The 22,034-nt window shown below is 41.5% G+C and overlaps 1 protein-coding gene across 2 annotated transcripts in view; it reads right to left on the reverse strand.

The window, feature by feature from the left end:
* Positions 1-14,824, reverse strand: part of EFNA5 (ephrin A5) — a 225,442-nt gene extending 210,618 nt beyond the window's left edge. The window contains exon 1 of one of the 2 annotated variants that reach the window (XM_082191504.1): positions 9,131-14,824. In XM_082191504.1, coding sequence (XP_082047630.1) covers positions 9,131-9,255 — 125 coding nt within the window. In that variant the 5' untranslated portion in view covers positions 9,256-14,824. The remainder of the gene's footprint in view (positions 1-9,130) is intronic. The other variant, XM_082191503.1, reaches the window with a different exon arrangement.
* Between the last annotated feature and the right edge of the window lie 7,210 nt (positions 14,825-22,034).

Genomic DNA, 22,034 nt, shown 5'->3' on the forward strand with positions numbered 1-22,034 from the left:
AGTTTACAAATCCCCTAGATACATCAAGCATAATCCTTAGTAGTAGGTTTATTAAGTTGTATTGTTGACCATCATGCTGAAAGCTTGCAAATAGCTGTGGAATCAATACTGGGTTCAGCATCTAGCTGTCTTTCATATCAGTAACATAAAAAATATGCAGTTTGCCATTCTGGTGGCTGCAGGGGACTTTATGTGCCAATGCAGCAACCATGCTGTGCTTATGTGTCAGATTTCAACATCTCTCTCTCTCTCTCTCTCTTTCATGAAACAACACATGCACATGCAGTGCTGATAGATCCTGCCTTATTAAGCCCACTATGGCTAAACAGGCAACAGTTTTAAGATTTTAAATATGTGGGTATCTCCTTTTTTTAAGTCCAAAGTAGTGCTAATGAAGGATTCTGCAAATACTGACATCCACTCTATAGGAATATATCTAATGCCATATCGGTGATAACCAGCATATATTTCTATATTATCTCAACAGTGAATCCACTGAAATGAATCGTGCTTAAGTTTACATGTTATTAGCCTCACAAAATACTGCAATGTTGCCATTTTAGTACTGACAGAATTATCCATATTCACGAAACAAATGGCAAACTTAAAGGCTTGGACCAAGAAACTAAACAAAGGATATTGCTGTAAGGTGGTACTTTATAAAACTCAAAAACGTTTGAGAAACAAAATGTGAACAATTGTTTTGGTAATTATTTATTATGAACAGCATATATTATGCATCTTTTGGGAATTGTAAAGAAATAATGTGTTCATTCTACCAATGGAAAGGACCTTCTGTTCTTGGAAGATCCAATTGTGGATCCAACTCCTGCAAGACAAAAGAAATTCCCCCTTCCTCCTACAAAATCCAACACCTCTTCTAACACTGTTCAATAGGGCACGGGTGTGGGAAGGTATATGCAAAAGACACCTTCCCCTTCTCCAGCCGCTCCCAACCCCAGTGGGAGATGCCACCCTATGGGAAATTTGGATCCAAGGCAGAAAGAATATTTCTGAATCTGAAGGCAATTCCATTTTTCAACATGAACCAACCTTCAACCATTGCTTGAGTCCTATACAAATCAGTAAACAATGCAACCCAAACATATACTTAATTATGTTCGCAAAATAAGCTGACCTGGAATGCAAAAACTAGATAAGTGAAATATTGACTATTACTCTCTTGTTCAATATTCCTCTGCCTCTAAGGAAGCAGCTCACCACCAAATGTTACAACACACTCCAATAATTGGAATAATAAGACAAACCCAAAGCAAAGTATAAGATGTTAAAAGCAAAACCATCGTATTATTTTGTATAGTGTATGGTATAAAGTAGTAGTACTTCTGTGCCAGAATAGAGGCCAAGGATTCCATCCAAATTTGTATGTGTGAAATTGTACTTTAATATTCACTGTGCTCTAGCATATTAATTGCTATTCATATATTTAAAAATTAAAATGTTGTTTCCTTCATGATAGGAAATAGGAATAATGGGGAAATTTGCCGAGTATGCAGAAATTATGTCCAATGTTAAACTAAAGCCAGTTTTACTTGTTAAAAATATATGTATTCAAACAAAAAGCTAACTAGACAATGAAAACAGCATATTAAACACAGAACAAGATGACTTTGAATTAATATGCAGCGCTAAAGCTATGCTATAGCATTTTAGTATGGTTTCAGCAAACTCAAAGGCAAAATAGAGACCTCATACATATACTGTATTGTATAATTCAGAACACCAAACATCTAATGTTTTAGTCTATGTAGTCTTTCCATTCCCCATTTCACTACTCACAAGAGCTGAATAGAATAGAGCCATCCAAAATGGAGGTTTCAAAAAGAGCTTGACGTGAACTGAATTAAATTGGAGAGTAAAAACTAGCCTTGGAAATGGCATCAGCAGTTTGGCAACACAGCTCCTTGCCTAAGAATTGTGTGTGCGCACACAGGCATGAACACACATGCACAAATTGGAAATCTGTGGGATTGGTCATATAATACAAAATGCATATAGGAGTTACTCAATATCTGTTCCTTCTAAACTGATGATAAATTGCCTAGCAGTATTTTATATGGCTCTGTTAAGAGCCAGGAGCTACAGGACAACTTACTTTTTGTCTCAGTGTTTCCCCATCATAAACTGCCCCCTCGCTTGCCCCAATCCAGTCCAGATCCTCAAACTTCTCTTTAAACTTCCAAGCTCATTATTTTATTTTTAAAAAAGAGGTTTGGGGATTACACGCAAGAGAAAGTCAAAGTGAAGTCAGGGAGGGGCAGCTGCAGGTACATACTAGTAGTATTTTCTCTTTCATCAACTCTTGCACTTAATTCCCCAATCAATGTATGCTTTTAACTCAGGAATCGATATAGGCAGCAATTGAACTGGGTACATACAAGTCACCCCCAGGATCTCCACTTATTGGTGTAGTTTTAATAATTGTTGTTCAGTTATTTACTGTATTCCCGAGCACTTCTTTCATTCACTGCATTTTTCAGAAAGATACTGGATTTCCCGCCCCCCCCAATAACTTACAGAAGACAAAAGCTCTTCAGTCAAAAGATAAAACACCAGCAGGTTTTTACTTCAAATTTAGACTCTGAACTTTTAGTAAGGTTTAAGAACAAAAATTTGACTTAAATTTTATTTTCCGCTGGAATGACAAATAAGAATTTGACAGTACATTTCCATCAGTCAACCGTCAACTATATCAAAGATGGCAACACAGAAAGAAGACATTATAATGTGTCTTTATGATTAGTGCTGTAATAGTCACTGTAAAAGGAGAATGGTATTTATTTTATTTTCAAGTAGGTCATACTCAGAGTAAACCCACCAAAATCAATCAATTTCAGTTTATCTATTCCGAGTTTGACTTACTTGTACATCACACATTAGTTCTCATTTTTCTGCTTTTGAGGGGACAAAAGTATGAGTACTTACTTATTCTCTAGTTGATTCTGTTACAATGTATACAAAGCTCATCCAGTGCTATTCAGATGTTGGAAGATGAACAATGTGAAATACTATTTTTGTGTATGATGATGGGTATTACACTCGAGTTATATTTCAACAGTTGTAATATCACTAGAAAGTGGTTTTAAAAATATTTCTCTTATAAACTCAGCATCTAATTTCTCAATGACTACACATTTAAACATAAATGGAAGAGAAATGTATACAAAAGGAAATTGTTCTCAAAAGTAAATACATCACTGTCAACCTCTGAAAAATTAGGTTAAAACAATTCCAGAAGTTGAATAAATATATGCCGAATAGCTAACATATAAGGAACTGTTTATTTGGCATTTTAATACAATCTAATAAAAATAAGTAGTAATATGAGCTGAATTTATCATCTTGGATAGTCATAAGTATCTCTAAGTACTGTTCCCACCTAGTAATAAGAGAATCGCCCCATAATCTATTCTTGTATAGGTTTTATAATACTAATAATAATAATAAAAGTTCCAATACTTTAGCAATGTAATGCATTTTATATTGAGTCATATTTTAACAACCAACAGTGGCCCATAGTTTCATATACATTAGACACTTACTGATGACAGCAAGATACAAAATAATGAGAGAACAGCTGTCAATTTAGGATCCCAGTCAATAAATAAAAGTCGTGATGCAGCCAAGGCGAAGCACTCAAATCCTGTTGCTTACAATGGTAAATATTCAAAGACTAACTCTTCTACTGAAACAGAGCTATGAAAATCACTGGGATTTAGGCTGCAATCTTATACTCACAATGAGTAAGCTTCATTGAACTCAATGGGGTTTACTTTGGGGTAGACCAGAATGGGATTGTGATGTTCAGTATTTAACTTTTGTTGAACTGTGCCTATTCAGTTTGTAAACAAATAAAAAGCATACCTGAAATCCAAGTTAACAAATATTCCTATAAAAGGTTTGGGTCTTAAGAAATGAGAATACTTCGTCAATTTATATTAGAAGCATTATTGCTTCTTTTATTTTTCAGTTCTGTATCTCTCTAACATTACATTTCCCCTTACAACAGTGTCCTTGTATGTAGCCATGTCTCATCTTTAAGTCATCAAAAGCAAAAAGGTCAGGATTCCTGATGGACTCGCTGCATTCATTTGTTTTCTCATCCCAGCATAAGCCGGAATATTGAGGAAATGGACAGTAAGGAGCATATTTGCCTGTCTGCCCCTCACAGTAGATTAGGCTGTTGTGTCCAACACAATGACGTATCACCATTAAGAATTTGCTTGCTTCCTTGCAAAAGAGTAAAATGGGAAAATAATTAGGCAGGTGATATTTTTTCATCCCTCTAGTCAGTACCATCTCCTTTAAAGAGGAAGGCACATATAGCTATGGCTCACTGGATAGGTTTCCAAGTGAGAAGCTGAACTGTATGGGAGTCCATTTTAAAATACCAAAGGCCTTTCAGGGCCACAATTTTCAGGGCAACACAGTCAAGTAAACCGCATTCAACGACCTACTAAATGCTTTCTCTTTGCACTTTTAATCACAAGAAATTCACTGATTTTGAGATAGCAGTCCCTCCAAATTGTAGTTGCCAATAAAATTAGCATTTGAAATATTAATATTCCTTATACATAAATAGACTTTCTTAAGAAACTAACACTGCAACCCTATATATCTACTTCAAATAGAGACTGCAATCCCTACAACACTTAAGATAGTGGGACTTTAGAGGAAATATTAATAGGTTCATACTACACAAAGTTAGGTCTTCCCATTTAACCACAAAGGCTTTTTTTTCATACAATAGTATTAATAATACACAGAGAAATGATGTAGGATTTGGAAATAAAATAAAGTAGAACCCCTCTGCAAACCACTGGGCTGAATATTTCTGAGAAACTGCCAAATTCAGTTAAAACTGAAAGCATTCAACAGCAATAGCATTTCTGAAAGCTAACCTACTTTAAGGCCTGAGTTACACAGTGAAGGAATTAAGTGCAAGGTTCAACTTAAGAATGCACTTAAGTCCATTAATTTCAGTGAGACTTGGATCAGGAAAAAACTCCTATCAAATGTTTGCAAGGCCCTCTACATTGCAACAAAACCTACAGTGTTTTGAAGATGATACATGGCACATTTTACACTTATGCAGTCTCCTTCACAACAACTCTGATAAAGCAATATTTGTGGCAACCAGTCTTAGTGTATCTGACAATTTGATTTTATAACTGTCTAACTCAGAATTAAACCCCACTGAGTTTAACAGAACTTACTTCCAAGTGTGCATGGGATTGCAGCCCAAGACTATAATCATACACACATTACGCTCTACTGAATACAGTTGGATTTACTTCAGTGTAAACATGCATAGGACTGCACTGTCCATTAGATAAGCGCCATTTGGCAAAATTTTATATTTCTCAAAATGCATAATTAAAAGTGTAATTTTTTTACTCAAGCTTACACGTGCACCAGTGTGGAAATATAATTAGTTTTTATTTATAGGTATACAAATATTCCTAGGTTTAATGCATGTTTGACTTTAACGTAATTACTTATATAAGCAAGCAGTGTTAGCTAGCTTTTGTACATTATGCAGCCTGATATAATCTAGATATTGCAAATGGGGAGACAGTTGTGCAAAACACAGCACTAGGGATCGTAGACCATCTGCAATGTCTGCTTGACACACTAAGTATTTGAAGGATAAAGCCCTAAAACAGAAAATGATTTCTTTATGCAATTTTCGGGAAACATAATACTCATTTGCTTCAGAAGCCTATACTTCACCTCTCAAAGCTGCCCAATCATTGTACAAGGGTTCCAAACAGCATTCAGCTGTTCTACATACAATTCTTCAATGTAGACGTTTTAGCCATAAATACAGCTATAAAGTCTGATGTCCATATATGGTCATTTATAGTCACAAAACTATGTACATCATAGTTTTTAGGACAACTTGCCAAATACTTCCTAAAGTAAAATCACCCAACCATTTTAGAAATTACTTACAATTACTTTCCTGATTAACCGCTACTATTAACTGATATTAGTTACAATTGTATGTATTCAATTAACTTACATTAGAAAGGAAAACTAGGTACAATTATTCCAAGATCTGCTTCTCTTTCATGATGAAGAGTTTTACTAAAATATCCAAATACTACTGAAAAAATTATGTCTATCCTTCATATGTATACGCTGACCATATAAAAACTTAAGTGTACCAACTTCTGCACCATACTGAGGCCCATATATATAGCAAAATGGCTTCTTTCTGAAAGTACTTAGTGATAAGTCATTTATTGTTCATCTGTTTAATTTGAAGTCTTTTCTCTGATGCTATATTTGATGCTTGGATTATATAAAATCTAAATATATGAGCTTTTTGGGAATATACATTAAGCTTCAGAAATTGCGCACAAAATATTAAGTGTTCTTGTACGTAAATATTTTGCACTTGAATTACTTCTCAAAAGTTTTTGTGGTTTTCCAAATTTGAAGTACAATACATTAAAAAACAGTATTTTCTTTGTCAAGTGATAGCCATCATCTATCACTCTGCAATTTTTAAGAGTTGCCCAGTTTATTAATTTAAAAACTCATTCTTGTAACCTATGATGGCATCTTTTAAAAAATAATACCATTATGGGTGCAGTACTTCTTCACCTTAACCATGAATTATAAAAATACATGGCAAGTTCTCTTAACTTTTAATATCTTATGAAGCAAGGTTTTTCAGGTTCAGTAGAGCAAACAGCGAACATAAAGTATGCAGATATGTTAACAATTCTAGAAAAGAAAAGAAACTAATTATATTGCGTTAATTATGAGCTTATAGTGACTGTGAAAGAGCCTTATAGTTTAAAACACTTTCAATAGTACAGTGTTCTAAACCCTTAGTTTCAGGAATTTATTCCCACATCAACCTTTAAAAAGTTCCATAACTCATTACTCTAGGGCTATTTTTTTATCTCCTCTCTTACACACCATTTTATTGGCACAAAAGTTATCATTTAAATGGGCGTCATCCATGTTCACTGGTTTAAATGCTCTAGTTTTGACCCCAATGTTCCATGGATTATTTATAGTGAAGTATTGTACCTACATCACATCTTTAATTAATACCATAACAGGCAGAGAAGCAAACATTTAATAGGATGCTTTGATTTTCGCAAAAGAGCAACATGTGCAAGTCATTTGGTCAAATTCAAAGCAGCAAACATTTCCGTTTCACAACTACAGTAGGGGAATTTGGTTTATTATTTCACCATCTTCAACAAATACACTTCATTTTTTAACTTTTATTCTAAGATGGGACAATCACCCTTAAGAAGAGACATATTGGGAGGGAAAGCTTCCAGATCTCTGCCTGTTGTAACAGTTGACCAGTTTTACTTGTGGCTGCAGTTTTCTCTTTGATATGATGGGAGAGAGGTGGCAGGTTTTGATAACACAACTGTTAATAACTGTCACCAAGAAAATTAAGTAGCAGGAACAGTATTAATTGCCACACACACTACCGCATTAATGTTTGTTTTGCTTGAAGTACCCCACACAAAATTAACACGCCAAACTGTCTACTGAACTCAAGGTACTTAACAAGCAGTTTTTAACTTTGGCATCATATATTCTGAGGCCATTCTCACATACAGAGCAAAACAGACTTTGGCAGGCACCACAGATCTATAAAAAAACATGACCTGCGACAAAAATCAATGTGCTAATCTCAATTCAAGCAGCCAAATCAGCAGCGTAGCACAAAGATAACATAAAATAAAATGACCAGAAACTCACTTGAAGTAGCAAGATAGGTTTAGAAGAGCTAAGAAAAATTACTTGTCCACTTTAACAATGCAACCCCCTCTCCAACAAAAAACAACAACTCCTAAAGTACTGAGGTGCCTTATTCATACTGGGGCAGCACTGGGAAAAGATTGTAATTTCTGCTACTGAAAAGGGGGAGATGTGAGCAGCTCAGCAAAACTTCCTAATTCAAAGAAGATCCATCCATGCAATCTTGATGGGAGAGTTTAGAAACAGTAACAAAATAGGTTTTATTTGCACTTACTATATTTATTGAAATGCAAATAGAACAAAGGAACACAGTGAAAGTTTGTTTTTACACAATCTTAACTGGATACTTTGTCCTAAATTAGTTTTATTATTAAACATGTCTCCCATAAGAGAACATCCTCTCTCAAGCTCTCAGTATCATCAACTCTCTGCATAAAGGAGTCTAGATTCACAGCAGATTTCCTCCGCATTGTGAGAGTATCACCAACCATTGGACTTGAATTTGCTCTGACAGCTTGAGACGCCCTTTTCCATTAGAAACCTGCAAGTCTAGGGATCATCTGGCTGCACTGAAACATTTCAAACTTGGGGGATATCATTACTCAATTAACCCAAGTCAGCTTATGAGTAAGATTCATATGCTCTTACCCCAGGCAAAGAGATGGAAAGAAGAGTAGCTGGAAAGCAAGGGAAATACTTCTCCTTTACTGACTCTAACCCTGACACAGAACAGGTGCCACATGTGGCTACAGGCAACCACAATCCACAAAAAACTAAGTCTAACGAAAACAGAACCACTCTGGCAAAAGTCGTAAGACGCTGAACAACTTTGATGTTCTCCCTGTAGACACTTGCAAAAAAAAAAAAGTTCGCTAGAGTAAAAGGATTAGAATTTCTCTGTTCTGTAAAAAAAAAGATCTACCAAAAAAAAAAACCAGCCCCTGGTAGCAAGGTACTAAGGGAAACACACACACATATCTATCACAGGCACACGCTTCCTAGGTGTATGAGTTCACCTATTTGCTCTCAGGAGTGATTCACGACAAGTTAAGAGATGCGTGCCTAAGATAAGAGGTGCATTCCTTAGGAACGATCAACAGCCAAGGGTTGGAAATCAGCTGCGCTGATGCAACCCAGAAATAACAAGGCGCAGGGCGATGCCTCCGAAACTACAGAGCAGGGAGGAAAAGTTTGTCCCCTTCTTCCAAGCAAGGGTTTCCCCCGCAGGAGGATGCCCAACGGCTGGGGCTTCCAAGGGAGAAGGCAGCCCATCATCTCCTTCCCTTCCTACATCCGATCCTCGAGTAGCCCGGCATCCCTGAGAAGCATCGGCGGGGCTCGGCCTGAGAGCCGCCTTCGCCCTCCTTACCTGGGGTTGGTGCTGTTCCAGTAGACGGCGTAGCGGTCGGCCACCGTCTTGGAGCTGGGATCCTGGCAGAAGACGCACATCCAGAGCACCAGAAAGAGCAGCGTCAACATCTCCACGTGCAACATCACTCCCGGCCAACGAGACACACACAGACACGGCGGCGGCAGAAGCAGCACAAGGGGGGGGGATCGGGGGTGGGGGGAGAAAGAGAGAGGGGCGAAGGAGGCAGACAAGGCGCTCCTTTCTCGAAAGACAGACGGCGACAAGGAGGAGAGAACGAGGGAGGAAGGAGACAAAGCCACACCGGAGTCACAAGACACCAAAAAAGAGACACACACAAAGAGAAGGGCGAGGGGCCGCCAGGAGATTCCCCCGCGGGGGGAAAAGCCTGCGCCGCGGAAGGATCCTCAGGGAGTCTGCGCGCCCCGGCCGGGGGAACTGGGCAGCAGCAGCAGCAGCAGCAGACGGAGGCTGAGGCGGCGGCAGGAGCTCCTTCAAGGCGGCGAGTCCTGTGGCGAGCCCAGGGCGAGACATGCACCGGCCCGGCCCCCGTCCAGCGCCCACGATGGGCGGCCCCGCGGGCCAAGCCTCCTTTGGCCGGAGGGGTTTCCTTTCGCCCGCCCTCGCGCTTCTTTCCCTCTCTCCTCTCTCTCTCTGAGGCGCCTTTCTTCTCCTCCTCCTCCTTCCCGCCTTTTGGCGCGAGGGGCTCTGAAGGGATCGCTCCGAGGCCGGCTGAGGAGAAGCGGGCAGGAAATCCTCGGAGGAAACGGGGCGGTGGGGGGGGGGGAGAGAGAGAGAATGAAGAGGAGTGAGGAGAAGTCCACTTCTGAGGCGCCTCTCGCTCGCTGGAGTTGGGGAGTTGAGGCGCCTCGCTCGCCTTCCCGTCTCTTCCCCCCCCCCCTCTTCCTGGGTGACGGACGACCAGCAAGCGAGAGGAATCCACAAGACCCAGACCGGACTGGGGGGCGGAATGCCGCGCAGGAGTTGGCTAATCCTCAGGATAGGTCAGCGCCGAATCGCCTCAGGAGCGGCTTCCCTCGCTGGGTTGGAGGGGGGAGGAGGGGGCGGCTGAGGGAGAAGGGAAGGGAGCGCGCGCGCCCCTCGCCAACTCCGCCGCTGTTGCTTCGCGGTGCCGGCGCCTCGTCTGTCGGAAGGCAGGAGTTGCTGCTGCTGCTGCCCGAGCCCTCTCTCCCCAGCCCTCCAGGCGAGGCGAGGCGGCGGCGGTCTCGCTTCCTTTCCGCTTCGCCAAGTGTCTCGGGGAGCCGGGCAAGGTCCAAGTCGCCCCTCGAACGTCAACTTTGCAAAAGAGAAGAGGAGGCGGGAAGAGAAGGAAGAAGCCTCCCTCGCCGACGACTACATTCGGGCGGGAGGCACCTTCGGGGTCTGGCCCGGCAGCAGGCAGCTGCTCTCAACCGTCTGCAGCAGCAGCAGCAGCAGCGCCGAGAGAAGCGGGCAAATGTCTCTCTCGCGACTCCGGCGAACGAAGGAAGCAGAACTCGAACGCAGAAGCAGCAGGGATCGGAGAACGCAACGAGGAATGGAGAAGCAGAAGTCAACAGACTGCCAGAGAGGAGGAGGAGGGGGGGAGAGAGAGAGAGAATTTACGAGGGGGGAAACATATTTAAATAGTCACGCCCCCTTTCTTTTCTTTTTTTTTGCAACGACCGGCTTCTTCCTCGCGTGTAAATCCGGCGGCGGCAGCCTAGGCAAAGCGAGGCGGCCGGCGGGGTTGGCGGTGCCTGCGCGCAACAGACAGCTGCATCGATGCCTACACGGGATGTGTCCGGAGAGAGATATATATACACATCCACATGCGTCTGGGTGTCAGGAGACGAATCTGGAGAGAGAGAGAGAGAGAGAGCCTCCCTTGGTGGAGGTGCGGGGGTGCGCGCCCGCGCGCGCACGGAAGAGGCGCAGTCGGCTAGCTGGGAGCAAAGGCGCTGCTGCTGCTGCTCGATCATGTGGGATTTTTTTTGCATGCAGTTTACTTGCGAGGTTGGCGGGGGGGGGGAGTGAGCCGGAGCAGCCAGTCACGGCCCGGGCTGCTGTTTGCTTACAGATGCCTTCTTCCCCGGCGTTCTCTCCAAGGCGATTGGGTTCTGTGCCTCGGAAAGGGGCGTGGCCTCTCCCCGGCGCCCCGCCCCCGCGTTCCAAAGAGACGACACCCCGCGCAAGCCCCGCCTTCTGCAAAACCTGACTAATTGAATTACAAGGAGTGGTTCCCTCGGTGCCGCAGGTAACCGTTTCCGCGCGGGAGACGGCGCAGGATCGAGTTGGGGGAGAGAGATCTTTTCCTTGCCTGCGAGATCGGGGGAGCGAGTGGTTACGAAAGCCGCCTCCCCAGTTCCAGTGGACGGGGTTGCGGCATCAGCTGCTGGAGGGAGGGTGGGTGTTTGCGAGATCAGAGGGGATCTAACCACAGGCTGCAAGTCTAATCTCGCACACGGTGTATAATCAACATTTTGAAAGTTTAGCAGTCTGGAAAACAGACTTCTGAGCTGCTTTGTTCCGCTTTTAATCCTCTCCCCCCCCCCCACCAATGCTTTTCTGCGCCGTTGAATGACGGGTCGGCAGTGCGGCTTTAAATTAGTTTATTTAAGGGGTTTATAAGCGAGAGATGGGGTTGCCCTGCTTGGGTAGCGCAGTTGAAAGCAAGATCCACGCAGCCGGAGAGACCTCTCTGCTAAGTATTTAGCTGAATGCGGCAAAGGGATTCACCTGAAAACCTCTTTTCCCCCTCTCACATTTATTTGCATCGAGAGAAGTAGAAGCCAGGGGTCCTTCTGCAGCTATTTTTCATTCTTAAAAGGGCATTCGCCTCGCCCTCCGCCAGCAGCTGCCCTGCTTACGCTGCGCTACCGGGAAACTAGCCCAGGTGACCTTCCTCCAGAAGGCAAACGAGAGGGCTGTTTACACACGAATCCGCCTTCGCATCAAACCACACCCTGCTGATGCCCATTTGAAAGGTGATCGCCAGTGGCGATCTGCAACAATCCATGAACAGGTTGTTCCGAGGAAGGCGCTCCCCTGAGCCCCCTTTGAGTTAACCTTTCATCCTCCTAAAACTGAAAAAGTGGGGAGGAGGGAAGAGAAAATAGGGGAAAAAACTTTGGAAGAGAGACGCACATTCTGGTGTCCGGAATCTTTGAGGTTTGAGGTTGCCTTCCTTCCTTTGAAACGGCTGGCTTTTAATTTGAGGCGAAATGTTTTCCAAGCATGATGTGGCTGTATCTGCTGTGGTTTCTTCAGCAGATGAACAAAAAAGAAAAGAAAAAACCCACCCAAGCATCATCATACTCTCTCGTCTTTCATCCGCTTGGCTCCCTACTCTGCTTTCTCTAGGCTTTTCAGTCGTTTGAAAGTGCCCAGACTCCCTCTAGTGGCAGATTTTAAGGCCGCACATTTATTTGCTGGGCATTTCTTAATTCAAACCTACAGGAATTTTCGCGACGCTCACAAAAATCACTGAATCTGTCTGAAGGCTTGGGCTGGGAATCCAAAAAGTTCTTCTCATTCCTGCTTCACCCACTCACCCTCAAACGGTGCAAACAAAAAAATATCCCAGGACCAAAATGTCCCTGCATTTTGTCTTTGCCCTTAATTGCTCCTGGAAAAAATAAAGAAGAAATTTATGTTTCCCTATCATTAAGCAAACTTTTTTGAATTAGGTATAAGCACTACATAGATGTCTGTCTGTGGAAGCATCTTTGTTGCTATCACAATAGTTGCATGCTGTGGTGTCAGCAGTTAAGAGGGAGATGGGAACTACGTATCAAAATAGGTTGCATTATTAGTTCCAAAATATTACTGGCACTGGTAATTTTCCTTTTAGGAGTACCTCCTAAAACGTAGCCACAATAATGTCCTGTGCCCACTGTGCCTTATCTCATAAGAACACAACAGTTAACCTTCACAGTTGCACCACAACAGCCACTTTCAACATTATATAACAGGCACTGCCTGTTTTAAACAAATTGAAGGCAGTCCAAGGCCAAACTGTAGATCCAAACACGACAACAGAACTTAGCTACAAAGACAATAGTTGATAGTGCACAAGAGCATTTGGTTGCTTATTAAGAAGTGCTTTCCTTTTTTTTTTTTTTTCATCAATGGGACTGAATCCAAGTTTTGAATGCATGTGCCATGGGGCAAAAATACTGTTAACAGTATTTCAGGGAGAGGGCTCAAAATTCTTGTCATCCTTCTGGATTTAAAGCAGGGGGAGTGTGACTCTGGTGTAATATTTTGTTATTGTTGCTTGTTCTTGCTGTTCTTTCATTACATACAAACACATGCCCTGCATATATAAAAGGATCAAATAAATAATAAAGTAATGTTTCAGTTTTCACTAACAGGTGTTAAAGTGAGAAAACAGACTGCAAGAAAAGTGTCCCAGGTCTATTTTGCACTTGTCACTGAATAATGTACAGGTACAGTACAGACAGAATAACTATGGATCAAGTAAGCTTGAGTTCTTTCATTTTTTTAAGAAAAAGTCAATAGTTATTAACGGGACTATTGGATTAGCAAATGTCATAACAAAAGCAATTCTTGTGGGTGTATTGACTAAAACATCCAATCCAATGTCAGCTCATCTGATCATAGAATTGTAGAGTTGGGTGTCCCCTCCCTTGGTGACATTAAACAATTATTGATGTCAAAGTTATAGACTATTTGTGCATGCCAATAAACACCTCCGACCTTGGTCTGTAATTAATGGAATCAAAAGATCCATGAAGAAGTGGTGTTTTTTTTAAATTTCCAGGATTCACATCCGTTATGCAATTTGAACTATGCAAACAAATATAATTTGAACTATGCAAACAAATATAACCCAATAGTCGTGTCTTCCCCCAAAATGCTTATTATTATCATCATCATCATCAGGGAATGTTAACAAATGTTCTGATTCTGTATAAAGCATTGAAAAGAAGAAGAAGCTTGAGACTGGTTATTGCCAGGGAATTTCAGGAATGACACTGAGAATACCTTTAAGTCTGGAATGCATTGCCTTTGGCTTGTTAATGGATAATATAATGCATGTTACATATAGCCAATATAAATTCTGAATAATAAATACAAGTGGTACCTTATAGTGAGCCAGACCACTGGTTCATTTAGCCCCCATAATCTACACCGACTGGTAAAGGTTTTTGCAGGATCTCAGGCATGGGATGTTTTCAGTCCTGTTAATTGAGTTCCTTTTTACTAGAAATGCCAGAGATTGAACTTTTGCTGTGTGCCTCACAGGGATGCGTAGTTTGTGTTTTACCATGAGTTATTGGTCTTTACCAAACAAAAGTAAGCAAAACTACACGACCTAAGCCACTGAGCCAGCTTCCAAAAGGCCAGTTTTAAGGACTATTTCAATTAACAAATGTCAGGATGAGAATTGATTCATAGATCTTTTTTTATGTAGCAGTCACTGCGAATTGACATTTAGAGATAATTCCACATGTGTCCCGTAGATGTCCTGACATGTTTTGAGACAAAAGATTACTATTACCCAGAAATTCATTGAGCCAGAAGCTGGAAAGTTCCTGTTTCGTGTTAGTGCATACCCCAGCCTTGCCATGTACCAACATGTTCTTAAAAAGTAAACGTAGAATTGATTTCAACTCTTAAAGAACTGTGAAGTGCATCTCTCTTGATGGAGACTTCCAAAAACAGACATACACAGACTTTAAGAATGGGTGGGGGGTGGGGGGAATATTCTCTTCCCAAAATCAGTTTGATCATTTTTTGTGCACTGACTGGGCCATTAGTCATTCCTATTATTATTATTATTATTATTATTATTATTATTATTATTATCATCATCATTTTCAAAAACAGGAATATATTTAATGCCCCTCCCCTCCCCCTGTCCCACTTACAACTTCGTACCAAATACAGCATGTACAGTGGTACCTCGGGTTAAGTACTTAATTCGTTCCGGAGGTCCATACTTAACCTGAAACTGTTCTTAACCTGAAGCACCACATTAGCTAATGGGGCCTCCTGCTGCTTCTGCGCCACTGGAGCACAATTTCTGTTCTCATCCTGAAGCAAGGTTCTTAACCTGAAGCACTATTTCTGGGTTAGCGGAGTCTGTAACCTGAAGTGTATGTAACCTGAAGCGTATGTAACCCAAGGTACCACTGTATACATACACCATATGACTTCCCTTCCACACTGTTCCTAGTTCCTTTGCTTTTCTACTACTCTGTGTAATCCACATTTTAAAAAGATGTGGTTTATCCATTCTTTCCACTCCAAGAAGCTGAATGTTGCGACAAAGTTTTCTAACCTCTTTTTGCTACATAATATGGCAACACTCGGGCGAGAGAGAGGTGCTCTTTCTGGGGGTTTTTCACCAAGGACCTTAGAGGACCATGTGACTTTTATCCTTTGGTTTGACTTTAACCTACTTAAAAGTAAGTACCACTGCCATTAAGTCATATTACTTGGAGCCAAACCCAGACTTTTAGCTATACTTAGTAAGAACCAATACAGAAAGTCTAACAATTTTTCCTTTGAGATTGTGGGTATTTACATTCTTTCGAGCTGTTGTAAATGCTTTAGCAGTATATAATTTTTTTTTTAATAAACAAAATGAATAAACTGTTAATGGAATATTTTAAACCACAATAAAATATAGGTGTAGTTTCATGAAGGGCCAGTGCATATTTTTAATGCTTACAAGCCTACAAAAGTCTGCGAGTTTTTATATATTGATCCATTTTTTTATCTCAGTCCATAATATTTTTTTTGACAGTGGTTGTGTATGTTAGATGCATCATACCCATCATCTTAACATTTTATAATTAATGCTACCATTCCTTTTAAAATATAGTTTCAGAAGCTTAGTTTTTTTACTTTTCAGATTTTAAAGGATAATTTGGTTCAAAATAAATGTTTTAAAGCTTTGTTGAAAAACTTTAATGAAGGTTTCTTTTAAACAGCTGTTTATGATTATTGATTTTGATAGCTCTATATACATTTGAAATGGCTGTTTTTATGGCCTTAAAGATATGGGGACATCCAGTGTCTGAAAACCTGTTTTGAGTCCCTAAAGCTGTTTCTAAAGAAGGCCTTTAGAAAACAGCTTGAGAGCCAAGGTTTGAAAACTAATTGTTACATGGCATGGTTAATAGTTATAAATCCTCCCTCCTTTTATTTTTAATACATTGTACTTATAGCTTGTAATTAAAGAACAAAACATGTTTAAAAGTATTTAGGAAAAATGCTTTAGGCTAAACATTACAAGAGCTTTCTTTGTAGCGTGCTCGTGGGCGGATTGCAGACTGCAAATATTAGTGAGTCAAAAGTTTTTATTTCATTAATTACCTTTTTTGCGCAATGTAGTCCTATACTGAAATGAAAGGCTGGAGGAGATTGGCTTCTGAAGATCTTGTGTCCCTGGAATTCAGTCTGAGTCAATTTGAACTTCAGGAGGAGGAATTAAGGACAGGGACAAGAGAACAGAGTCTGCCTGTAGCTCCTTGGTGTGTACCTGGGAGGGAAAGCATGGTAATTGGACACTAAGGTCCAAGGATCACACAACTGGTCATCTGAACAACTATGATGTGCAGCAAAATGACTTCAGCATTGCTCTTAACCAAGCTATCTTGTGAACCAGTATGTGACTGAAGCTGCGTGATACCTCCTTGCCTCTAGCTATTGCCTCTTAATAATGTTATATCTTTTTCTTCTTGACATGCAACAACGGCAGTCTGCCACCGCTACTACAGCTGAGACATGTGTAATATATAAATCATAAATCCATTTCCAAGGGAACCTCCAGAAGGCATCGTTTGGTACAGCTGCTATCTTCTAGTGTTTCCTGGTCTCCTGGCATCTTTAAAAATTCTGGTCAATGGAAGAACCACTTGGCCTGGTCAGAGGGCCAAGTCTCCTGGATGTTGACAACATATGTGTGCATTGTTAGCTGACACTTATAAATAAGCTTCAAGATTAGCTCTTTGTTGGACACAGGACATGAGCCCAGTTTCAAGCCATGCATGCATGTTGCCAAGCCTAGAAGGCTTGCCACCTCATCACATGTACTTGGCAGACTATTGTGATTTTTAGTGGGGGTTGTTGTTTAGTTGTTTAGTCATGTCCGACTCTTTGTGACCTCATGGACCAGAGCACGCCAGGCACTCCTGTCTTCCACTGCCTCCCGCAGTTTGGTCAAACTCATGCTGGTGGCTTCAAGAACACTATCCAGCCATCTTGTCCTCTGTCGTCCCCTTCTCCTTGTGCCCTCCATCTTTCCCAACATCAGGGTCTTTTCCAGGGAGTCTTCTCTTCTCATGAGGTGGCCAAAGTATTGGAGCCTCAGCTTCAGGATCTGTCCTTCCAGTGAGCACTCAGGGCTGATTTCCTTCAGAATGGAGAGGTTTGATCTTCTTGAAGTCCATGGGACTCTCAAGAGTCTCCTCCAGCACCATAATTCAAAAGCATCAATTCTTCGGCGATCAGCCTTCTTTATGGTCCAGCTCTCACTTCCATACATCACTAATGGGAAAACCATAGCTTTAACTATACGGACCTTTGTCGGCAAGGTGAGGTCTTTGCTTTTTAAGATGCTGTCTAGGTTTGTCATTGCTTTTCTCCCAAGAAGCAGGCGTCTTTTAATTTCATGGCTGCTGTCACCATCTGCAGTGATCATGGAACCCAAGAAAGTAAAATCTCTCACTGCCTCCATTTCTTCCCCACAGGTACTAGTATATATCAATAACACATCCATATGGAGATAAAGCTTAATATACACCAATAACACATTTCCTACCCACACCTCTGCAGTTCACCAAACCTCGGTTTACTATATTGTCCCAATTCATGTTCAGCATCTCTAACTCAGAGATGTAGGACTTGTAGTCCTCCAGATGTTAGGGGCTAGAGCTCTCATTATCCCTACATAGGTTGGAGCCAGTGGTAGGTGAAGTCCAACAATATCTGAAGAGCTGCAGGTGCCCAATTCTTAGTCTAACTATACATAGGCCTCAATTTTGCCAGACACTGCGTTGCCACTGAAACTCAAGAAAACAGTCAGAGGAAGAAGGCGAGCTGGTTGTGCCACCATGCCAAAAGTTATTTTTCAATGAAGGCAGAATATCTGCAGATCTGAAGTTCTCTCCGTGAGTTTCATTGGTGGTGGAGCAACATAATTTGTTTATCCAGTCTGCTTGGAAGCATGTAGGGACACCCAAGCAGAAGCAAATAGCCCTTTCTATCTTCTTCATTTGAATTTTGAAAGAGGCGCTTTAGTAGATGTTCACACATCATTTCAAAGTGAAACAGTCATCAGAGCTTGTAGAACGAAAGTGCTGAATCAGAAAGAGTAATTGTGAGATGCGTGAACATTGTGAGGCTTCTCGGAACATTAGAGCACAACAGTCAAAAGCTGTATAATGACTGACAAATTAAAACAGGAGGCTAATTAAATCACAAGGCAGTCGTCTTAAGGAGTAAAAGCAGTAACTTTTACAAAGTTGAGTGTTTTTCTTTACAAGTACATATTATTTTTAGCTTTACCTTTGCAAAATCCATCATCAGAATGAGATCTGGATGAAGCAGTCAGTAGCAAATAACCACACCGTACAGGACATTTCCTAAGCTTCCAGCTCCTATTGCAGTATAAAGGCTTTTGTTTTAAGAAACAACTGGTGTTATCTACTGTGCAAATATTAGCACTTTTTCTGATAAAAGGAAAGGAGAGCAATCCTTTCCACAATATTTGTTTGCCTCCATTTTTTAAGAACAAGAACTAGAGCAGTGGGATAAAAATAATTGCATTAACACTTTCTATGTATACATTGAACATTACAATTTTTATCTGCTGCATATTAAGCTACAGTTCATAGTTACAATTTTACCAATAGACATTTATCTGATACATTTATCTGTTTCCCTTTGCCATTCGTAACATTGTTTTGCCTTATATGCATAGCATAAATCTGGTCCTTCCCACCCCCCCTTCCCTGGGCTTGGCTGTTGTACGTTTACCAACAGAAACAATCTTCTTGTGCCTCAAATAATAAATGTTCCATTGACTTTAGGAGAGTATTCCACAGTATTACATACCAAATATTGAGCTGTGTGTGTGTGTGTGTGTGTGTGTGTGTGTGAGAGAGAGAGAGAGAGAGAGAGAGAGAGAGACTGACTACATGTTAATTTGTGTGTTTTGGGTTTTTTTTTACTTTTTCTTATTGCATTTCATTCTTTGTCTCAATGCTAAAAGCAATTCATCTTCATCCATGGTGTTTAAATATTGTATTTAATTTTATTCAGAGATACTCTCCGAAACCAAAGTGCTCAAATGTGGTTTTGTCTCTTATCTCATAAGGCTCTATTGATGTGACCTAGCCCTTGGTGATTATGTAGTTAGCCTACAGGGGGATAGAAACAATTATATTAAGCTCTATGCACTTCAGCTAATGCACCGGTGAGGTCATCAACAAGGAAATAGTATTAAGTGCATTTCTCATATACACCACAGTGAGGAAACAAGAAAAGTTTTTTAAAAAAATAAAAAATTATTGAGTACGCACATTCAGCCTAATTATTCTGCCTCGACTATGATTTTCTGAAAAACTGAGGTCAGACATCTCTTGTAGCCACAACGCCTCCTGCTTGGAAAATTCATGTAAATTTATACACAATGACAACAATATTGTTTTCTGAGCATTCAAAGCATTTCACATAATCTGGAAAACCCTTTGAATATTTGTTTGGTTTTTTGTTTGTTTGTAAATTAAGCCAGGATAATTATTCTCCTATTGCAGAGCATAATGGTGAGACCCACCTCTTTTGCTCAATTTATATTGTTCTATTTCATTTCAAATGCTGTCAAGTGTTTTATAACTGTAATGCTTTTGTTTGTTTTTATCGTGGTATGTTTTATTGTTGTGTCCTGCCCAGGAATCTTATGGTAAAGGGCAAGTAAGAAATCCTATAAAGATGAAAGAATACATTATGCAAGCCCACTGACAAAAACAAAACAAACCCCATGCCATTTCAATCCAACATTTAGCGAGGCAAAATGTGTGACATGATATCCTTCTGTTTTGAGAGTTTCCCTGACCCTATTCCGTTTCATGTGCTGATTCTGGAGATATGTGTAGGGATAGCTCTGCCACAGTGACCCAGGCAGTGGTCACTTCAGGAATCAATTGCTGTAATGTGCCTTGAATGCTGCAAGAGGTTCAAAATCCAACAGCTAGGTTACTGAATGGAACTCCTGACTATTGGACAAACGTATAACACCACAGCATGAGCTGCCAATTTTCTGCTGGGCCACGTTTAAGGCATTAGCCCTAAACAACCTGGGACCAAACTATCTGAGAGAATGCCAGATCTACCCAGTCACTAAGGCATGGGTAGGCAAATTAAGGCCTGGGGGCCGGATCCGGCCCAATCACCTTCTAAATCCGGCCTGTGGACGGTCCAGAAATCAGCGTGTTTTTACATGAGTAGAATGTGTCCTTTTATTTAAAATGCATCTCTGGGTTATTTGTGGGTCCAGCCTGGTGCTTTTACATGAGTAGAATGTGTCCTTTTATTTAAAATGCATCTGTCAGGGAACTGCCATCAGCTCAGAGGCGAGGGCAGCTGGATTACATGGAGACTCCAAAGATCGTGGGAAGCAGCACTTCCTCAGCGGAGGAGGGAAGCCACACCTCTAGTGGAGAAGAGATGCAGGGCTCAGAGGATGCAAGAAAGAGCCAAGACACCGTGCCTGAGCAAAGAGGGGGGAGGGAGGTCCCCCTTTACCGAAGACGTCCTTGCGCAATAGGTTTACGCGCAGAGAGGGGAGGCATCAGATGGGGGTCAAGAGACTACTCTGCTGGGGAAAGTTTAAGGGCTGCCCACTCTCAGCTTCTGCTAGTGGCTGAGCAAGACATGGAATTGAGGCGTTCTGCACTGTAAATGTTTTTGCACCAATAATAAAGCCTTTGAAAAGACCAGTGGGGAAACTGCCTGTTCGCTCTTGAGCAACCACATAACAGGCATAACAGCATATCTGGGTTATTTGTGGGGCATAGGGATTCATTCATTTCCCCCCCCCCAAATATAGTCTGGCCCCCCACAAGGTCTGAGGGAGAGTGGACCAGCCCCATGCTGAAAAGGTTTGCTGACCCCTGCACTAAGGTCTACGGAGGCCATCCTGTTTGTGCTGCAGTCCCCTACAGCTCAGCTCTTGAAAAGAATTCTGTTGTGGTGTCCAGTAGTGGTCAGCGAGCATAGCAATGCAGGTGGGTCAGTATTGCTTACCTGCCTTCCCAACTCCCCAGTGGGGAACACAGTGCGGTCCATGTGCAGCGGCAGAGCCAACACCTGCACTGAGTTCCTTGTGCCTAGGCCCTCTCCCTTTCAGAAACCAGAAGCAATGGGAAAGGAGATGAGCCATGCTGCCCTGCCCGTGCCCCCCTGCCTACCACAATTGGTGGTGTGCACTCTTTAAAGTACCCCTCCCCCCAAAAAAGGAAAGAAGCCGTGTGCGAATGGTGATGCAGTTTTGAACTGACGGTTAATGCTGCTCAGTTTATTGTTTCCACTCCAATTGTATTTTATTGTGAAGCACCTTGAGACGTTTTAAAAATAGGTGGTATATAAATATTTCAAATAAATAAAACGGAAACTGGTAATGTGGTAGCATCCCTTTATGTACGATGGGGTGGGGTAGGAGAGCTTGGGGGGAAATCCACATCAAATTTTCATGGCCCTGTAGCAGCTATGGTGACTTATTTACCTGAAGTAATGTATTTAGGGGACGCGGGTGGCACTGTGGGTTAAACTATGGAGCCTGGGACTTGCTGATCAGAAGGTAGCGGTTCAAATCCCCATGATGGGGTGAGCTCCCGTTGCTCGGTCCCTGCTCCTGCCAACCTAGCACTTCGAAATCACGTCAAAGTGC

This window comes from Podarcis vaucheri (genome assembly GCF_965113315.1).
Source record: "Podarcis vaucheri genome assembly, chromosome: 11".
Taxonomy (NCBI): domain Eukaryota; kingdom Metazoa; phylum Chordata; class Lepidosauria; order Squamata; family Lacertidae; genus Podarcis; species Podarcis vaucheri.